Source organism: Scyliorhinus canicula, chromosome 11 (assembly GCF_902713615.1).
Source record: "Scyliorhinus canicula chromosome 11, sScyCan1.1, whole genome shotgun sequence".
Classification (NCBI taxonomy): domain Eukaryota; kingdom Metazoa; phylum Chordata; class Chondrichthyes; order Carcharhiniformes; family Scyliorhinidae; genus Scyliorhinus; species Scyliorhinus canicula.
This window is the reverse complement of record NC_052156.1, coordinates 166,518,967-166,540,555: the sequence shown is the minus strand read 5'-3', so window position 1 is coordinate 166,540,555 and position 21,589 is coordinate 166,518,967. Positions and strand designations below refer to the sequence as shown.

Below are 21,589 nucleotides of genomic sequence, written 5' to 3'. Positions count from 1 at the left end.
GTCCAGGAGGTGAGTTACTCACCGTAGGATTCCTAGCCTTTGACCTGCCCTAGTAGCCACAGTATTAATATGGCTAGTCCAGTTCAGTTTCTGATCAATGGTAACTCCATCAACAAACAGGTCCGATCTAAAATCTTTTACTGTGCTACACTCGAGGCACGTTAATCGCCTTTCTGAGTTCCGTTCTCTTTAAACAGGTGAAAAATAAATCACCATATAGCATTATGCAGGATGACAGCACAGAAATGGGCCATTCAGCCCAACTAAATCTACCACCGTCATCCTCTATTCCCTTCTCCTGCATCAGTCTGTCTAACTGCCCCCTAAATGCATCAATACGATTCACTTCAAGCACCCGCTGTGGAAGTGAATTCCACATTCTCACCGCTATCTGGCTAAAGACGTTTCTTCAGAATTCCCGACTGGATTCCTTGGTGACTATTTTATATTGATTGCCTCGAGCTCGGCTTTTCCCCACAATCCTCTCGATCAAAACCTCTCATCATTTTAAAGACCTCTTTTAGGTCACCCCTCAACCTTCTTACCTCAAGAGAGAAGAGATCCCGCCTGTCGAACATTCCTTGATATATACGCCCACGCATTCCTGGTATTGAAAAGCTTTAAACGCTCTGCTCCCCATCAGCTGCTAGCCTCACATTTCATTCTCTATCATGGGAAAATCAAAAATCACAAACCACCCCAGAAACTAATTTCAATAAAATTTTCATTTCAAGCTGCGCAAGCATTGTTCAAACTTGAATTGTAATTTATTGTAATTAATCTCATGGGTTGGTTGTACACAAAGGAACAATATCTTTGGTTTTGGTAATGATCTGTAAATCACAGTTGCAAAATTTGGAAGCAGTGATGTGCCATCAATTGCACGAGAGATGAGTTGCTTTACAAAAGTTAGGCTTTAATAAACTAGAGAACTTAGCTCTGCGGTTGTCTACAATAAAATGGACGACCGCCGGGCGTTTGACTATTTATACCTCGGCAAGGAGGCGTGGTTAACTCAGCCTCTCGACCAATCGGTTGAGAGGCACATGACCGACCGGGGCCAATGGTAAGCCGGTGTTCTGCCCCAATGGCAGACAGGTATGCAAATCATATCACCACATTCACCCCTTGCGGAGGAAGAAGCGGGGGGGGGGGTATCAACAAGAGCCGGGGTGGGGTGGGGGGGGAGAGAACTGGTGATATGAGTAGCAGCCGGGAGGACAACATTTTCTCTCCTTTCTTTTATCGAATTTGGGGGCTTCCCACAGGCCCAGACAATAAGCGATATTACACAAAGTCCATGGAGCTGTCGAAATTTAGATCGATTCGATCAGTCTTTTCGTGGCCCGTGACGTTCTGGCTGACCGCCGCAGTGGAGGAGGTGACGTCAGGTCGGCCGATGGTGGTGGTTCCGCTGACATCCTGGAGTCCGGGAGCGATGGTCCTTGAATGGTCTCCGTCACCCGAGCTGGCTGTGGAGACGCCATGGATGGGGAAGGGGTGACCTGGGTGGGGCGCTGGGGGGGGAAAAAACAGGGGGGGGGGTCTGTGGTGGAGGGGGGGGGGGAGGCCGCACGCCGGCGGGTGCCAGGTCCCGGAGGGAGACCGTGTCCTGTCGACCATCGGGGAACTCCACATACGCATACTGCGGGTTAGCGTGGAGTAACTGGACTTGTTCCACTAACGGGTCGGATTTGTGCACCCGCACATGCTTCCAGAGCAAGATGGGTCCGGGGGCGGCCAGCGACGTCAGGAGAGGGGATCCGGAGGATGATTCCTGGGGAAAACAAGAAGTCGTTCATGAGGTGTCTGATTTGTTGCGGTACAGAGGAGTGAGCGGATAGAATGTAAGGCATCGGGGATAACCTCTTGCCATCGGGAAATAGGGAGATCTCTGGACCGGAGGGCCAGTAGGATGGTCTTCCAGATGGTACCATTCTCCAGCTCGACCTGCCTGTTACCCCGAGGGTTATAGCTGGTCGTCCTGCTAAAGGCAATGCCCCTGTTGAGCAGGAATTGACGCAGCTCGTCGCTCATAAAGGAGGACCCCCGATCGCTGTGTATGTACGTGGGGTAGCCGAACAGGGAGAAGACGGAGAGGAGGGCCTTAATGACGGTCGATGTGGTCATGTCGGGGCAGGGAATGGCGAAGGGGAAGCGGGAGAATTTGTCAATTACCGCCAGGAAGTAAATATTGCGGTTGTTCGAGGGAAGGGGCCCCTTGAAGTCAATGCTGAGACGTTCGAAGGGGCGGGATGCTTTGATCAGGTGTGCGCGCTCGGGGCGGTAGAAGTGCGGTTTGCACTCTGCGCAGATGTGGCAGTCACGGGTTACTGTCCTGACTTCCGCGATGGAGAAAGGCAGGTTGCAGGCCTTAATGAAATGGTAGAGGCGGGTCACCCCTGAATGGCAGAGGTCCGCGTGGAGGGAGTGGAGGCGGTCTATATGCGCGCTGGCGCAGGTACCGCGGGACAGAGCATCAGGAGGCTCATTGAGCTTCCCAGGACAATACAAGATCTCATAGTTGTACGTGGACAACTCGATCCGCCACCGTAAGATCTTGTCATTCTTGATCTTGCCCCTTTGTGCATTATCAAACATGAAGGCTACTGACCGTTGGTCTGTGAGGAGGGTAAACCTCCTGCCGGCCAAATAGTGCCTCCAATGTTGCACCGCTTCGACTATGGCCTGGGCATCCTTTGCCACTGAGGGGTGACGGAGTTCGGAAGCCTGGAGGGTTCTGGAGAAGAAGGCCACGGGTCTGCCCGCTTGGTTCAGGGTGGCCGCCAGAGCTACCTCTGATGCGTCTCTCTCGACCTGGAAGGGGAGGGACTCGTCGATGGCGCGCATCGTGGCCTTTGCGATGTCCGCTTTGATGCGGCTAAAGGCCTGGCGGGCCTCTGTCGACGGCGGGAAGGTCGTGGTTTGAATGAGGGGACGGGCCTTGTCAGCGTAGTTGGGAACCCATTGGGCATAATATGCGAAGAACCCCAGGCAGCGTTTGAGGGATTTGAGGGTATTGGGGAGATGGAGTTCCATCAGGGGGCGCATGCGTTCAGGGTTGGGGCCTATCACTCCTTTACGCACTACGTAGCCGAGGATGGCTAGAAGGTCGGTGCTAAACATGCACTTATCCTTATTGTATGTGAGGTTTAGGAGTTTTGCGGTTTGGAGGAATTGCTGGAGGTTGGCGTCATGGTCCTGCTGATCGTGGCCGCAGATGGTGACATTATCAAGATACGGGAAGGTAGACCGTAATCCGTACTTGCCGACCATTCGGTCCATCTCCCGTTGGAAGACCGAGACCCCATTTGTGACACCGAATGGAACCAGAATTCCGCCCAACATTTGATAACATTTAAATGTTAAACATTTAAATAACATTAAAATAAATGGGAACAATTGAAATAAACAGGAAGGATCCTTACAAACCTCACACAGAACCAAATGTTGAGCTACACAGAGCTGACCGAGAGTCAGCAGAATCTCTCCAAACTCTAGAGTATCCGCTTGAAAGTAATAAAAAAAATCCTCACATGATAAATCATCAATCTCCAGGAGAGTAGAAGAGGGGAAATTCATTTCAGCCACAGAAAGGAGATTGATTGTTGCAGTTGAATCTGTGTTTCAAACAGAATTTTAATGCAACATTGTGAAAATAAAAATAATAGTAGAAAAAACTACAGCTCGTTGAAGGATTCGGCAACTGATAAATATAGCAATTGCATGAATTTACAAATATTCAAATAATACTTTTTTCTTCCAAAATACACACATCTTCAGTCTGATGTGGTATAATCAAAACCTTGTCAGTCAAACTGGAAAAGGGCCATTTTAAGTTACAAGTATTAGGTGCCATTACCAAAAACCAGAATGAATCTTTGAGCAGTTTCTAAGCTATGGGAAATGGGCCAGTTTAGCCCAGTTGGCTGGACAGCTGGCTCATGATGCAGAGTGGAACCAACAGTACAAGTTTAATTCCCGTGCTGGCTGAGGTCCCACCTTCTCAACATCCCCCGTTGCCTGACGAGTGGTGATCGTCAGGTTAAATCACCAGTCAGCTCTCCCCCTCAAAGGGGAAAGCAGCCTATGGTCATCTGGATGGCATAAAGATTGGCAGAGTGATTAACAGTGAGGCTGAGTGTCTTGGGTTCCAGGAAGAGAGAGACGGGATGGTCAAATAGGCAGAAAAGTGTCAGATGGAATTTAATCCTGAAAAGTGTGAGGTGATAAACTTTGGAAGGAGCAATTTGACGAGGAAATATTCAATGAATGGCCGGACACTGGGAAACCCTGAGAAGCAAAGAGACCTTGGCGTGTTTGTAAATAGATCTCTGAAGGCAGAAGGGCAGGTTAATAGGGGGGTGAAAATGGCATATTTATCAATCGGGGCATAGATTACAAAAGCAGGGAGGTTATGTTGGAGTTGTATAGAACATCGGTGAGGCCACAGCTGGAGCACTGTGTGTAATTCTGGTCACCACATTATAGGCAGGATGTGATTGTACTGGAGGGGGTGCAGAGGAGATTCACCAGGATGCTGCCTGGGATGGAACGTTTCAGTTATAAAAAAAGGTTGGATAGACTTGGGTTGATTTCACTGGAGCAGAGAAGACTGAGGGGCAACCTGATCGAGGTGGACAAGATTATGAGGGGCATGGACAGGGTGGATAGGGAGCAGCTGTTCCCCTTAGTTGAAGGGTCGGTTATAAGGGGAACACAAATTCAAGGTGAGGAGCAGGAGGTTTAGGGGGGATTTGAGGGAAAACTCTTTTACCCAGAGGGTGGTGATGGTCTGGAACGCACTGCCTGGGAGGGTGCTAGAGGCGGGTTGCCTCACATCCTTTAAAAAGTACCTGGATAGGGCAGCACGGTGGCCTAGTGGTTAGCACAACCGCCTCACGGCGCTGAGGTCCCAGGTTCGATCCCGGCTCTGGGTCACTGTCCGTGTGGAGTTTGCACATTCTCCCCGTGTCTGCGTGGGTTTCGCCCCCACAACCCAAAAATGTGCAGAGTAGGTGGATTGGCCACGCTAAATTGCCCCTTAATTGGAAAAAATAATTGGGTAATCTAAATTTTTTAAAAAATAAATAAATAAATAAAAAAATAAAAAAAAGTACCTGGATGAGCCCTTGGCCCATCTTAACATTCGAGGCTATGGGCCAAGTGCTGACAAATGGGATTAGGATTGGCAGGACAGGTGTTTCTCATGCGGCGGTGCAGACTCGGTGGGCTGAAGGGCCTCTTCTGCTCTGTATTTTTCTGTGATTCTGGTGATATGGTAACTTTAATTAGCATTGGAATAAACTGAAATAATTGCTGAGAAAAGGCAATGGACAGTATAAAATTACCTTTATCTTTTCACACGTATTCTGTTTTTAGCTTGCTTCTTCATGATCAAAGGCCACGAAAGCGGTTAAATAGAGGGAAAGGCCAAAAAATTGAGATTGGCGCCGGGTGTGACCCAGTTTGCTATCGAACCGGCCTGCTTCCGATGGCGAGTTCCAGATCATGCCCCAATATGGAGAGCATATCATTAACCCTCATTTGCATCATTTCCATCTCATTAACAAGACTGAAGTCGAATGTAACAGCCACCCAGCCATTAACCGACTCCCCAGCGAGAAATCATGCGGGCGTCGTTTCGTACTCCATTTTAAAAATGTGAAGCTGGAGCAATGGGCGCTGAGGGGAACTGAGGAGGTGAACAGCCATGTTGGTTTCTGGAGCAGCTGACCCAGGCCTCAGGAAGGGGGGGGGGGGGGGGCGGGAGGGGGAATAGGTAGTGCTTGCTGGGGCTGCTGCGACATTCCAGGTCAGGGGTCGTCCCTGGGCCTGGTGGGGTGGGGTGAGGGGCTTTTTGTCTGTGACTCCTTCAAACCATCTTTACATGTTGTGGACGACCATAACAGGAGCAACTACAACGACAGCTGCTGCCTGTCTGTCCCACCAAACATGTCCAGGACAGAGAGCTGCTCTTGGTTCTTTGCTGAAGGTCACTTTAACTCACTTTGACTGTGAGCAGCCTCCAGCTTCACAGCTGAAGCCTATCGCTAAGAAGGAATTGGCCGCGTTAGTTGTGAGAGCACTTTACAGCTCTCAAGTGGATTCTTGTGGGTACACGTGCCATGTCTTAGACGATGATTATTGCACCGCCTTTCAATCAAACTTTGAAGCCTAAACAGTTTGCCTGACCTCTATAAGCGTCAGCACCAGGCAGCAGCCAATGATCAAACATTCAAGAGCTGGGGATATCCTCGTGCCGAAAGAGTGAGTGTGTGGACAGGGGAGGGCACCTAAGCACGGTCTCTCTAGTGTACCCAGCAGGCGCCTGGGGTCTGGGGGCCCCTGAAGTGGCCGGGGGTGAGTGTGGGGGCTTGAGGGATTTGAGGGTCCCAGGTGGAAAGCCCAAACTGATTGTCGGTCTCTCTCCTTCTCCAATTCTTGACAGATACCAAATGGATGGAGGTGTTTACCCCATAGAAGATGCCCTTGCAGTGCTGGTGGCAGCCCAGGCGATCAGGTGCTGGAGTATGCGGCAGGGGTGCCAAAGCAGGCTGGAGCTGGCACCCATGTTCAGGGGGCCACCACACCCCTGAAGACCCATCCGCCCATCAGGCAGAGGAGCAACTCAGAGGGGACGCAAACGACGACCTAAGCTGCACAGGCGTTGTTGGTCTTCCGAGGAGATGATGGACAGCATGGGCCAGAGGAGACTCTGTCTCAACAAAGAGACAGTCTGGACCTGTGCCACATCCTCGCGGACTTGGCACACCCACTCCCGCTGGTCGTTAAGGTCACCGCAGCCCTAAACGTCATTCCAGGACTCGAGCAAGCACTCGTGCTGCATATCAAAAGCTGCAGCCCACAAGTGCATCAGGGGTTTCACTCCCTGAATGTTCAACTCCTGTGCGGCCACCACCTTTGGATCATGCACGTGTGTGCACATTTCCCAGGGAGCGCGCATGACAGTTACATCCTGGGGCACTCGTAGATCCTCGGCATCTTCGAGGACCACCCCAGGATGGTAGGTTGGCTCTTGGGGAATAAGGGTACCAGCTGAGGTCCTGGCTGATGACACCAGTGCTGTAGGCCGATGTGGAGACCTGATATAACGAGGCCCATGTAGCCACCCGTGCTACAAACAAAGGACAAAGTACAGCATAGGAACAGGCCCTTCGGCCCTCCAAGCCCGTACCGACCATGCTGCCCGTCTAAACTAAAATCTTTTACACTTCCGGGGTCCATATCCCTCTATTCCCATCCTATTCATGTATTTATCAAGATGCCCCTCAAATGTCACTATCGTCCCTGCTTCCACCACCTCCTCCGGCAGGAGTTCCAGGCATCCACTACCCTCTGTGTAAAAAACTTGCCTCGTACATCTCCTCTAAACCTTGCCCCTCACACCTTAAACCTATGCCCCCTAGTAATTGACCCCTCTATCCGGGGGAAAAACCTCTGACGATCCACTCTGTCCATGCCCCTCATAATTTTGTAGACCTCTATCAGGTCGCCCCTCAACCTCCGTCATTCCAGTGAGAACAAACAGAGTTTATTCAACCGCTCCTCATAGCTAATGCCCTCCATACCAGGCACCATCCTGGTAAATCTCTTCTGCACCCTCTCTAAAGCCTCCACATCCTTCTGGTAGTGTGGCGACCAGAATTGAACACTATACTCCAAGTGTGGCCTAACTAAGGTTCTATACAGCTGCAGCATGACTTGCCAACTCTTATACTCAATGCCCGGCCAATGAAGGCAAGCATGCCGCATGCCTTCTTGACTACCTTCTCCACCTGTGTTGCCACTTTCAGTGACCTGTGGACCTGTACATTTAGATCCCTCAGACTTTCAATACTCTTTAGAGTTCTACCATTCACTGCATTTTCCATACGTACATTAGACCTTCCAAAATGCATTACCTCACATTTGTCCGGATTAAACTCCATCTGCCATCTCTCCGCCCAAGTCTCCAAAAAGTCTAAATCCTGCTGTATCCTCTGACAGTCCTCATCGCTATCCCCAATTCCACCAACCTTTGTGTCGTCTGCAAACTTATTAATCAGACCAGTTACATTTTCCTCCAAATCATTTATATATACTACAAACAACCAAGGTCTCAGCACTGATCCCTGCGGAACATCACTAGTCACAGCCCTCCAGTTAGAAAAGCATCCTTTCATTGCCACTCTCTGCCTTCTATGAGCTACCCAGCTCTGTAACCACCTTGCCAGCTCACCCCTGATCCCGTGTGACTTCATCTTTTGTACCAGTCTGTCATGAGGGACCTTGACAAGGGCCTAACTGAGGTCCATATAGACAACATCCACTGCCCTACCTGCATCAATCATCTTTGTGACATCTTCGAAAAACTCTATCAAGTTAGTGAGACACAACCTCCCCCTCACAAAACCGTGCTGCCTCTCGCTAATACGTCCATTTGTTTCCAAATGGGAGTAGATCTGTCTCGAAGAATTCTCTCCAGTATTTTCCCTACCACTGACGTAAAGCTCACAGAGCGGTGCATCGGACTGCTGCAAATGCCTGGACCGCTCTGGCGGTGCATTGCAGTACGCCCCCCAGAGGAACTCCCACTTTGTGGTGGTGTGCTGTGCCCTCCACAACCTGGCACAGCAGCGGGGCAACAACTTGGAGGAGAAGGAGGCCTCATTTGAGGAGGAGTCTCCTGTATCAGGTGTAACATGTTTTAATAATTATTTCCCCTAGTGATACATTGTGGCCACCCCTCAGTGATCCTCAATATTCCTCAACCCCGTGGTTTAGTGTCCAGGATCCTGCGAGAGAATGGACATGTGGTCAGTGAGGGGGAAGGATCATTTTGTCTGACATGAACAACTCACTTGGGACAGGTCACCTGGATGAAGGGGCGATGGACCCTCACCTCTCCAGCGCAGGCTAACCTCACTGTTGGTGACTGCTCTCTCCTCGGACATCCCCATGATCTCCAGGGCCCGTTCCTCATTGGGGCGGGGATTCGGGTCTCTGGTGCTCCACCCACCATCTTAACCCTTTCCCGCTTATTATGGGCTATCTTCTCCCGTGTGGACAAAGAGAGGGAATAGGGGCTGGTTTAGCACAGTGGGAGGGGGGGTCGGTTCTATAGCAGGTGACATATGAGGACACCACACCTGGACATGAAGGGATTTTACTGGTGAGTGCCAGGGGATGCTGAGGAACATGCATGACGATTGGGTGTGGACAGGTTGCGAGGTGTCAGCCAGTGATTTGTGGGGGGAGGGGGGAGGCGGAATTGATGCCAGGAGAGAGGTGGTAACTTCCCCTTGCAGCTCGGTGAAGGTCATTGGCCTTCTTCTGACATTGGTCCTCCTGGTCACGCTGCCCGCACTGACAGCTGCTCCCACTGTCTCCCAGGCGGTATTGGTGACCCTGCTGCTGGTCCTCCCACCCCCTCAGGCGAACGGGATGTCCCGATCTGCATGGACGCCGTCGAGAACTGTCATCTTAGATGATACTAAGATTGGTGGAGTTGCAGATAGCGAGGAGGACTGTCAGAGAATACAACAAAATATAGATAGATTGGAGAGTTGGGCAGAGAAATGGCAGATGGAGTTCAATCCAGGCAAATGCGAGGTGATGCATTTTGGAAGATCAAATTCAAGAGCGGACTATATGGTCAATGGAAGGGTCTTGGGGAAAATTGATGTGCAGAGAGATCTGGGAGTTCAGGTCCATTGTACCCTGAAGGTGGCAACGCAGGTTGATAGAGTGGTCAAGAAGGCATACAGCATGCTTGCCTTCATCGGACGGGGTATTGAGTACAAGAGTTGGCAGGTCATGTTACAGTTGTATAGGACTTTGGTTCGGCCACATTTGGAATACTGCGTGCAGTTCTGGTCGCCACATTACCAGAAGGATGTGGATGCCTTGGAGAGGGTGCAGAGGAGATTCACCAGGATGTTACTTGGTATGGAGGGTGCTAGCTATGAAGAAAGGTTGAGTAGATTAGGATTGTTTTCGTTGGAAAGACGGAGGTTGAGGGGGGACCTGATTGAGGTCTACAAAATTATGAGAGGTATGGACAGGGTGGATAGCAACAAGCTTTTCCCAAGAGTGGGGGTGTCAGTTACAAGGGGTCACGATTTCAAGGTGAGAGGGGGAAAGTTTAAGGGAGATGTGCGTGGAAAGTTTTTTACGCAGAGGGTGGTGGGTGCCTGGAACGCTTTACCAGCGGAGGTGGTAGTGGCGGGCATGATAGCATCATTTAAGATGCATCTAGACAGGTATATGAATGGGTGGGAACAGAGGGAAGTAGACCTTGGAAAATAGGAGACAGGTCTAGATAAAGGATCTGGATCGGCGCAGGCTGGGAGGGCCGAAGGGCCTGTTCCTGTGCTGTAATTTTCTTTGTTCTTTGTTCTTTGAGAAGCCTGGCCAGGTCGGCACCCCCAAAGTCAGGGGCACATCTGTGCGCTGCCATGTTTGTGTGTTCACTCAGAGTGAGTGGTGAGGGAGCGCTTAAAAGCAGCTCCCCCTCGTTAGCGACGAGACACTGAGGCGCGATCCGGAGAATCAGACAGCAAGAAAGCCAGTAATGGCGAGATGCCCGTGGAGCCTCATTTGCCCATTATATACAGGCTGTGATCTTGCCAACGTGGCCGTAAAGAAACACCCCGCCAATCATGCCCAAAATGACCCCTAGATATTTTCCCATTAAATTGTGCCCCCTGTATCTCTTTTATTTCATTTAACAAAATATTATTTTCAACTTTTAGAACAATTCATTTATATATGATGGTCTTATTGTTTTTCCAGAATATTCTAAAACTGAACGTTACTGAGAAAATACATGGTTCAGAATCAAGAAACCAGTTCCTGGTGAAAGGTCACAGTTCTGAAACATCCAATCTGATTCTCTCTCTGCAGGCATTGCCAGGCACATAAAATATTTCCAGCATTTTCTGTTTTTGTTTTAGACCAGTTTCCAAATTTGCAGTGGTCTTCAGCATTTTTGTAATTAAGGACAATTTTGATATTTCTGATGTCCAATTCCCCCCACCGCTCCCCCACCCTCATTTATTTGAGGTGTCCAATCAGTATTCTGCGTGGTTCTGGGAATAGATTCTCTGCTCTGCCGCCATCAGTGGGATTTCCCATCGAAGCCGACGCCACGCTGCCGGGAACCACGTAGGCAGAGAGTGCGTTACCGGCGGCCACAGAGAATCCCACTGCTGACGGGAGAATTCCGGCCAATGTATTTCATACACAGTTATTTCAGTGGAATAGATGCACCTTAACCCACTAGGCTCACTGCAGTAAATAACAGATTTACAAATAAATTGGCGTGAGGTTTAGAACCAATGCTTCCGTCCCAGGTTAATACAGGTGTATGCCAGTTTTCCACAATGATTATGCTTTGGACTGTCTCTTTAATTCAAGATAAAATGGAGGAGCGAATAGGGTCATGTGATCTGCTATTAGTTCTTCCCGACAGCAACCCTTGATTACCATGGATACCGGCCCAGGTTGAGACTTACTGAGTGAGAGAAAGGTTAAAATTGTTCACAAAGGCAAGAACAGCTCGGCCGACTGTGAGCAGAGTTTCTGTCTCCGAGATTTTGTACAGAAAGGAGAGAGAGAGAGCGCAAGAGCGTCTCAGAGACAAAAGGCTACAACTATTGTGTTCAGCAGAGAACAGAAGGCTGCCGTCCTCTACAAGCCACCAGGCAGAATGCAGCAGGGAGAACAGTCCCCAATTGAAGAGAGGCAACCCATGGTAATCTAAAGACTGGAAGATTCACCCTGATTTGACCGAGAGAAGGAATCCCCAGATTGGGGTTTGCTGGTGGTAGGCAGTTTGGAAATTCTCCGGAAACTGAGGGAGGCGCCTTTTGACAGTCATTTAATGTTACAGCTCCACCAAACGGGGGGTCATGAATCCATTGGAAGCTGGAAGTGACTATAAAGACTGTAGTCCTGTGGAAAATGTGCTTACGTATATGTGTAGTGTGGGTTACTGGTTGTGTTAAACTAGAGCTATCATTTCTGTAGAGTATTAGTTGGCGACTAAGTAATGTTTCATCACTGTTGAATTTACTCTGTTCATTACAGTAAAAGTCTTAAAACTTGAAATCTTATGCAATTCCTTGGTCACTGGGAATTCAAATCTCTTGTCTAAAGCTATTGATCTCTATGGGGATTGCAACACTGTAAATTTGAAACAAACAGAGGCTTTTGGGTTTTCTTACCATTATGGGGTGATGTCTATAATGCAAAAACATTGTAAATATTCTATTATGCATTTTAAATGTTTTTGTTGGAGGGGCAAGTGAGAAGTCCTGAATTCAACTGGCCAATATAGGGCTGGATTCTCCGGTCGCTGTCGCTGAAATCGTGTCTGGTGATCGGCCGGAGATCGAAGGTCACGACTGAATCGGGGGCGACGACACATTCGCAATGCTCCGCCCCTCCAAAGCAGCGTATTCTCTGAGTACACCGCGCGATGTATCGATGGCCTCAGGACATTGCCTGAGGCCCGTACCCGATGCTCCGCCCCGACCAGCCGAGTTGCCGACGGCGTGGGTCACGTGTGGTCTCATCTGTCGGGAACTCAGCATGGCGGCTGCAGACTCAGCCCAACGCCGCCATAGTTTGGGGAGGATCGATCCGCAGGCAGGGAGGACTTTATCAGGGGCTGGGGGCACTATGGGGGGGACGGTCCGGTGTGCGCGAACCGGCCAAAGGTGGGCACTATTTCACGGGCCATGTAGCACGGCGTGGCCGCTGTCGGCCGCCGTCGCGCGCATGCGCGGCCACGGACCCGGCAGTTTTCCGGGCCGTATCGGCAGCTAGAGCCGGGTGCTCTACGCTGCCGGCATGCTAACCCCCAGCAAAACAGAGGATCGGTGGCCGTTTTATGCCACTTTTTCTGGCGTAAAACGCCACCGTTCCCAATCGGAGAATCCAGCTCGTGGCTCCCAAACAATTTGCAGCTATTCTGTACTTGCACAATTATCGCAATAAACCTGATTGGGTAACAGTTTGGAAAGTACTTTTCAACAGAGTTCACAGTAAAGAGGAGTCGTCACAACATCTTTTTAGTTGAGTACAGTGAGGCCACACTGCCACCTCCTGTTAGTGCAGCAATTGCCACTCCCCTCCTGGCTCAGATTTGTTTGTTAACTTTCACTTCCTTCTCTCAAATATGAACGTAACTACGGACAGTGTAATTTTTCTCACTTCGTTTCGATTTAGGGAAAATACTCGGGAAAATGTGATGATCCGGACATAGGGGGAAAAATCAGTACTAAGTTAGCATTTGCTTATCCATCTGTACTGGTGTAAGCATCAGTCAAGTATCTATTGTAGCAGACATCTCTGAGGTTTCACTGTATTAAGAAAGATAGAGGATTGATTCAGGACAATGGGTGTGTCCTGAGCTCATCTTTCTAGCCTGGACATTGCCATTGCCTCATGGCCAACATCCACTCCCTTCAGGACCTCCTCAGCCTCATCCCTTTCGACATCCTCCTCCTCCTCCGGCTGCTCCTCCCCTTGTGGCATTGCCAGGTTGTGTAGGGCACAGCAGGTGACCACAATACATAATGCCCTCTGTGAATTGTATTGTATGGGTTCACCAAACCGGACCAGATACCGGAGCCTCACCTTCAGCATCCCTTTGGTCTGCTCCACCAAAGAGTGAGCTGCAGAATGAGCCTGTTGAACCATCTCCATGCTGCCCTCTGGCTTCTGTGCAGGTGTCATCAGCCACCTCCTCAGTGGGTAGTCCTTGTCCCTGAGGAGCCAAGCCTGCAGCCTCTGTGGATCCTGAAAGCCAGTTCTGATTTGCGCTGTTCTGATGTCACGCCGTCGTGATGGATGTTTTGACGTGGGGGTATGATTCTGGCGTATGGGCCCGATAAGATGCAAACGTATTGCAGTGAGATCCCTGACATTGACCGGTGGGAAAAGCGGTCCACCACTGACGAGGGAGTGGACGGTCATTTCCCCCGTTTCCCCCATGTGAAACGTGACTTTGGCCATCTCGTGATATTTTCCACCCTCGTCGCCCAAACTCACCTGACATGAGCAGTTGCGGAAAGCCCCATGCCAGGTATCATGGGGTTGAATTAGCAGGCCACCCAACATTGACAGGGGTTCAACACCCCAGTTCTTAAAAGGGAACTTCCACTGCCCCCCCTAGAGTGACCAGCTTCTATGGGCAATATGTCCTGCAGATTGAGGTCCTGTGGTTCCAGCACAACCTGTCCCATCTTTCCAGCCCCAATCAGTGTGTGTGTGGGGGAGTGTACAGCTGCAATATGTCAGTGTGTGTGGGGAGTGTACAGCTGCAATATGTCTGCCCTGCCAGTGTCATCACAGACCCGACCATTCCCATGCTGTTTTTCATTTGTTTCAAGGGTGTTCCACATACCTTCGCTGCTATCCTCTCACCCATAGCAGTATCTGTGCACGTTTGGCACCCATGTTTCCCACGTGAAAGTTCACAGATTCTTCGCTGGGGTCAGCACTTAGACTCAGAAACAGAGAATCCAACCCAACCCAACCTAATTCTGGCTTGAAATGCCATATACTAACCTTTGCCCTCTTGGTGATTTGTTCCAGGCAATTGGCTACCGAAGGTGAATAAGTCCAAACACAACCCTCCAACTCCAGTCTTTCCACATAACCATAGACACTGCTACATCACCCTTTAGTTCATTTCATTTGTCTTTGCTATTTCTTGAAAAAAGCCTCATCCCCAAAGACAATCAAATGAGATTTTAGAATATTCATCTAATCGCTGGCTAGACCAGCATTTATTGCCCATCTCTAATTTCCCTTGAGAAGGTGGTGGTGAGTTGCCTTCTTGAACACTGCAGCCACTGAGGTGTAGGTACACCCACAATGCTGTTAGGGAGGGAGCTCCAGGATGTTGCCCAGCGATTGACTTGGAGGGAAACCCAGGTATACGCTGCCCTTGCCGTGAAGATGGTGGTGGTTGCGAGATTGGAAGATGCTGTCGAAGGAACCGTGGCGAGTTCCTGCAGTGCACCTTGTAGATGGTGCAGACGGCTGTCACAGTTCATCGGTGGTGGAGGGAGTGAATGTTTGTGGAAGGGATAACAATGAAGTGGGCTGCTTTCTCCTGGATGGTGCTGAGCTTCTTGAGTGTTGTTGGAGCTGCTCTCGTCCAGGCAAGTGGAGAATATTCCAGCCTTGTAGCTGGTGGCTTTGGGGAGTCAGGAGGTGAGTTATTTGCTGTAGGATTCCCAGTCTCTGACTTGCTCTTGTAGCCACAGTATTAATATGGCTGGGTCCAGTTCAGTTTCTGATCAATGGTGACTCCCAGGATGTTGATTGTGGGGGAGTCAGCGATGGTAATGCCATTGAATGTTAAGTAGCAATTGTTCGATCCCCTCGTGTTGGAGATGGTCATTGCCTGGCACTTGTGGTGTGAAAGTTATTTGTCAATTATCAGCCCAGCCCGGATATTATCCTGGTCTTCCTACATGGACTTCTTCAGTATCTGTGGAGTTGTGAATGGTGCTGAACATCGTATAATACTCAGCGCAGCCTCCATATCACGCAAACTTGGAGCTCCTTCCCCACCATCTCACTTTGTATTGATCAGAGTTCAGATGGGAGAATGACAGGATTTATGGAACAGCTCCAGGAGACTCAGGAGGAACCAGTTCAAGGTGGAATTAGCGCGAATCTGACACAAAAGAATTTTCCTGCGATTTTCTGAAAAATGAGAGGAAGGTTCATGTGCACCTCTCCAGTTCACTCCAACTTTCCACTGGGAATCAGAGTAGGCAGCAAGCAAACAAAGTCAGAAAAAACTGAGACAATGGATAGATTCTGTTTCAGAATAACATAGAATGAAAACAATTGCTTATGCACCAGGGAGCTCAGGGTGGAATAAGCTTTGTGGCTGGTGTGTGTTGGGGGGTGAGGGGAAGCATTTGCGTAAATCATCCAGAACATGGGCAGAATGAAATTTAGACTTATTTCTGTGCTCATATAGTTTCACTTCTGTATGGTATTTTTGTAGCCATGTTGCCTATAGAATTATCACTTAGGTTGAAGACATATTTTAAATGTCATCTTTGTTCTTTCTTCCAGCTCCATTCCGCCCGTCTGGTGATATGGACAGCGAAGTCAACTTTGATGGAAATGGCGATGGTATTGGTCGGTACAATGTCTTCAATTTTCAGAAAGTTGCAGGAAAATACACCTACATCAAGGTGGGCCAATGGGCAAAGTCTTTGACTCTGACCACAGCCCTGATTCACTGGCCCAAGCACTACATCCCCACATCACAATGCAGTGATCCATGTGCTAGAAACGAGATCAAAAACATGCAGCCTGGAGATGTCTGCTGCTGGATCTGTGTGCCGTGTGACCCCTATGCCTTCTTGGAGGATGAATTCACGTGCAAGGACTGTGGGCCGGGCAGATGGCCCAATGAGGACCTGACAGGATGCTATGACTTACCGGAGGAGTACATCAGGTGGGGAGACGCCTGGGCTGTAGGACCAATTACTATCTCATGTGCTGGGATTGTTACTACACTGATGATTGCCACTATCTTTGTAAAGCACAACAACACACCTCTTATCAAAGCCTCAGGACGCGAGCTCAGCTATATTTTGCTGTTTGGGGTCTTCTTTTCCTACTGTATGACATTTTTCTTTATCGCAAAACCCTCGCCCGCTATATGCACCTTGCGTCGATTGGGACTTGGCACATCGTTTGCCGTGTGTTACTCAGCACTGCTCACCAAGACCAACCGTATTGCTCGGATATTTAACGGTGTGAAGGAAGGGGCCCAAAGACCCCGGTTCATCAGCCCCAGTTCTCAAGTCTTCATCTGTCTGAGTCTCATCTCAGTTCAGATCATCATCGTGTCAGTCTGGCTGATTCTAGAGGCTCCTGGTACAAGAAGGTACACGGTCCCTGAGAAAAGAGAGACAGTTATTCTGAAATGTAATGTAAAAGACTCCAGCATGTTAATGTCTTTGACATATGATGTGGTGCTGGTGACCCTGTGTACAGTCTATGCCTTTAAGACCAGAAAATGTCCTGAAAACTTCAATGAAGCCAAATTTATTGGATTTACCATGTACACAACATGTATTATCTGGCTTGCCTTTCTACCGATATTTTACGTGACTTCCAGTGATTATAGGGTAAGTGATGAACTTTTACTATGCTATCATCAAATTGAGATCCAAAGTGTAAGTGAGAATGAGGTAAATATCTTTACGTTCATATATTCACAGTCTCGTTACAAGTAAAGTACTAGCAATATCTTAATAGATGTTTGATTGGGGAAAAAAATAATTTAAAAGCACAACAGAGCTGTGAGCAGCTGAAGGAGAGAAAACTGATGAATTTCTCAGGTCCCACCAAAACATAAGTTACCTTTGTGTCAGGATTTTGGCCTTTGCCATTTAACTAAAAATCTCCAATAATGGGTATAAATTAGTCCCAAATCCTAGTGCTGGTCTTTACATACTGATTCAGTAAGTTGTCTTAATTGCGAGTCTAGTCTCATACAACATGTGATCAACTCGCCATTGCATACAAGTACACTGTTACCATCCCTGTTAATGTTATAGCTGCAACAGGAAGATCCCAGAATGAAGCCCTGGATCAAAAGACCATAAATGTAATTTTTCTTTAATAAAACATGGAGGAACAGAGTCATAGGACTTCTAATTAGTTTGAGCAACAAAAACATAATTTATTAAACATGAAACTATTGGATTACAATACAATACACCTTTACCCCCCCCCCCCCCCCCCCCCCCCCCCCCCCCCACCCTCCTCTTAGCTTGACAGGTTTTAGGATTAATACGGATTACAAAGTACTTATTAATCTGGTCTCATCAACACAAAGTCCTTTTTAAGCACACAAGATGACTGTAGGAATATACACTCTCTGCCATTTGTGGATGTCTCCTCAGAATCTTACCCCCTCCTCACCCCCCCCCCCCACCCCCCAGATGATTATCACATGAGAACTTCCAAACTTCACTCACAAAAATACACTTTCAAATCTACTTATAATAATGTTTTCCCTTGGTGTTTTTGCATTCCGAAATCCAGACTAGGTTTTCCAAGTGGCATTTTGAAACAAAGCTTCCGCTTCATTTTTAACAAAGAATCCAGTCCAGGATTTTACACCAACCCCTTTTACGATTTCTTTGTCTTGACTGCCGTGCAAACTGCTGATAATTGCTTTTGCTCTCAATTCCCAGACTGTATTAAAATGACATCAAACATTTTATCTACCTTTGAAGTTTGCTGCCCTACTTTAAATCTAGTGCTGCAATTATCTCTTTAACACTGAGCACTTTGTTTACTCTTCCTTGAACTCTTCTGAACAATACCTTGGTCTCTGTTCTATTAACTCCATTTGTCCTAAACCCTCTTTCTGTCCCAGTTCTTTGGTTATCTAGACAACGGCTTGTAGATTAGGACATCTGCCTCTTTGCAGCTCCAATCCTGTCTAATCTTTCTTCTGGCAAAAATTGAGAGATGTTAACTCCCGAAGATCCTGTCTCCAGCTGCAATCAAATTAGTCAAATTAAAACTTAAAGGTGTGTGTACCTTTACCTTACAGTGCCCCAGTTGTTAAGCAACTCCCACATGCTTATGCCTTTTATTTATTCGTAATGACATAGCCCTCTCTAAGCACAATAGAAACACAGTTGGAACTTAACCAATCCCCACACATACAAACACCTTTATCCAGCAGGAATCTAACTGTAGATGTTACCCTCCAGGCACAGACATTCAATTAAACCCACTTAAAATTATACCTTTTAATGTTCCCAATACAAATATAAGCCCCTTGAACTAATTTTGTTTCCCTAACACCAAGGGCTTTAAATTGAATTGTGAAATTCAAGTCACTCAGCAAGGGATAACAGTGGTGATTTATCATCCTACAGAATTCAGCATTCTCTCCATAATGCCAAAACGTAGTCTTTATCTTTCTATCAGTGGTCCTCAGAGAAATCGAAATGGCACAGAGTGTTTAATTCTTCTAAATTTTCCAGATATCTTTATAATACAGAGTTTCTTTGTCTGTCCAATATTTACTATCACTTTCATGTGTTTCCAGTTATTTTTCTTTGCCATCCCTATAAACTACAGTGTAAACCTTTCCAGCTGACAAATCTTGCATGGATGGTGATCCCACCACACCACATACTGAGGCACCCACTCCGCTTGAGTATCTCTGAGAAAAGGATTCCGACCGATTAATATCTCTCCCACGGCACCCACTCCGCAAAACCCCTCCTGCAATCATTTACCTATGGCCTGGTTTGCTCTGCAATCCTGGGCCTCTGGTGGACATTAGTCCGTCAGCATTCACTATGAACACAGTGGCAGAGCTGGGCGAAAGAGCAGTCGGCCTCTGATTTCCTGCCGCTCTCTGTGGATGAATACTAGGGGTGAATTCGCCATTACCCGACATCGGTAGCCATTTCTATGCCTTTTAGCTTTGACAAAGAAGTCATCTGGACTCAAAACGTTAGCTCTTTTCTCTCCCTACGGATGCTGCCAGACCTGCTGAGATCATTGAGAGGGATGGGGCAGGGATCATGCCACTACAGTCGGGGGCCGTTGGCAGCGGCCCCCTCGGCAATTCTCTGGGCCCCGATGGGCCGAGCAGCCGTTGGTTTCTGGCCAGTCCCGCCGGCGTGAAATGGGCATGGTCCTACACGGCGGGACCTGGCTGGTAGGCCAGCTGGTGCGGTCCTCGGGGTGGGGGTGGCGCGGGGGGATCCGGCCCCGGGGAGGGCCCCCACGGTGGCCTGGCCCGCGATCGGGGCCCACCGATCTGCGGGCGGGCCTGTGGCATGGGGGTGCTCCTTCCTTCTCTTCCAGCCTCTGTAGGGCTTCGCGATGGCTGGCAGGGAGAAGACATCCCCCTGCGCATGCACAAGAATGCGCCGGCGGTTCTGCGCATGCGCTAACGCGCGGTGGCCCTTCACCACCAGTTGTTGCAGCGCCAGCCTAGTCCCCGGAAGTGCAGAGGATTCACCAACTTCCGGTTGGCCTGACGCCGGAGTAGTTTGCGCCATTTTTTTACGCCGGCGACGGACCATCGGGGGATTTGGGAGAATCCCGCTAGATCAATAAGATCACCTCTCATTCTTCTAAATTCCAATGGGTGCAGGCCCAACCTGGTCAACTTTTCTTCATAAGATAAGTCCCTCAACACAGGAATGAGCTGAGTGAATCATCTCTATATTGCCTCTAACAAAATTATATAGTTTTGCAAATACGGAGACCAAAACAGTAAACAGGGTGAATGGAGAAATGTCGACCTGTTAGATAGGTGTCAGTTTCAGGGCAAATGTGAGAATCTATTATGAAGGATGTGATAACTTGACATTGAGAAACAGATGATACAATTGGGTAGAATCAACATGAATTTATGAAACAGGTTCACCAGAATAATCCCTGGGGTGGTGGGATCGTCACGTGAGGAGGGATTGAGGAGGCTGTGTCTGGATTGTCTATAGTTTCAAAGAATGAGGATTGAACGCATTGAAACTTCCAAACTTCTGACAGGGTGTGGCAGGCTTGATGTAGAAACATCTTTCCCCCGGCTGGTGAGTCTAAAACCAGTGACATATTCTCCAAATGAGGGATAGGTCATTGCAGACTGAGATGAGGAGGAATCTCTTGACTCAGAGGGTGGTGACTTTTGGCAATTTTCTACCCCAGAGGGCCGTGGAAGCTCAGTTTAAGGCAGAAATTCATAGGTTTTTGTAGACTTATTGCACCAAAGTGAATGGAGATAATGCAGGTGTTGAGGTCAATGATCAGTCCATGGTCTAGTTAAATAGTGGGGCAGCTTTTACAGGCCCAATGATCTACTCTAGTTCCTGTATTCCTATTCCAGATGTGGGCTCATCAAGGCGCTGTACAGCTACAGTTAAACTTAACGTTATAGTCCATTCCCCTTGCAATAAACACCAACATTAGGGGAGGTAGTAGCGTAGTGATACCATCACTGGATTAGTAATCCAGAGACCCAGAGTAATGCTCTGGGGACCCAGGTTCTAATCCCACCACTGCAGATGGTGAAATTTTAATTCAATTTAAAAAAATAATCGGGTGGAGTCTGCCGTTCTCCCCGTGTCTGCTGGGTTTCCTCCGGGTGCTACGGTTTCTTCCCACAGTCCAGAGCTGTGCAGGTTAAGTGGATTAGCCATGCTAAATTGTCCTTTAGTGTCCAAAGGTTAGCTGGGGTTATGGGGCTATGGGGATAGGGCAGGGAAGCGGGCCTAGGTAGGACGCTCGTTCAGAGGGTTGGTGTAGACCCGATGGGCCAAATGGCCTCCTTCTTCACAATAGGGATTCTATGGTTCCATTTGCCTTCCTAATCACTTGCTGTACCTGAGTAATTCAAATCTTGAACACTCATGCTCCAGAACCATCCGTGTCCCTAGCCAAACAGTTCTAGTACGAATAGAACACAGCATTTATTGTGTAAAATTGACAAGGTATGTCCTGTCCTGTCAACAACAAGTTGGACAAATTCAGTGCACCCAATTGCAGCCCCATCAGTCTACTC

General features: G+C 48.5%; 1 protein-coding gene across 8 annotated transcripts in view; it reads left to right on the top strand.

Annotated features, from left to right (window-relative positions):
• Positions 1-21,589, top strand: part of grm3 (glutamate receptor, metabotropic 3) — a 182,991-nt gene that overhangs the window by 150,570 nt on the left and 10,832 nt on the right. For all 8 annotated transcript variants that reach the window (XM_038811976.1, XM_038811975.1, XM_038811974.1 and 5 more), the window contains one exon: positions 16,111-17,177. In XM_038811976.1, coding sequence (XP_038667904.1) covers positions 16,111-17,177 — 1,067 coding nt within the window. The remainder of the gene's footprint in view (positions 1-16,110; positions 17,178-21,589) is intronic.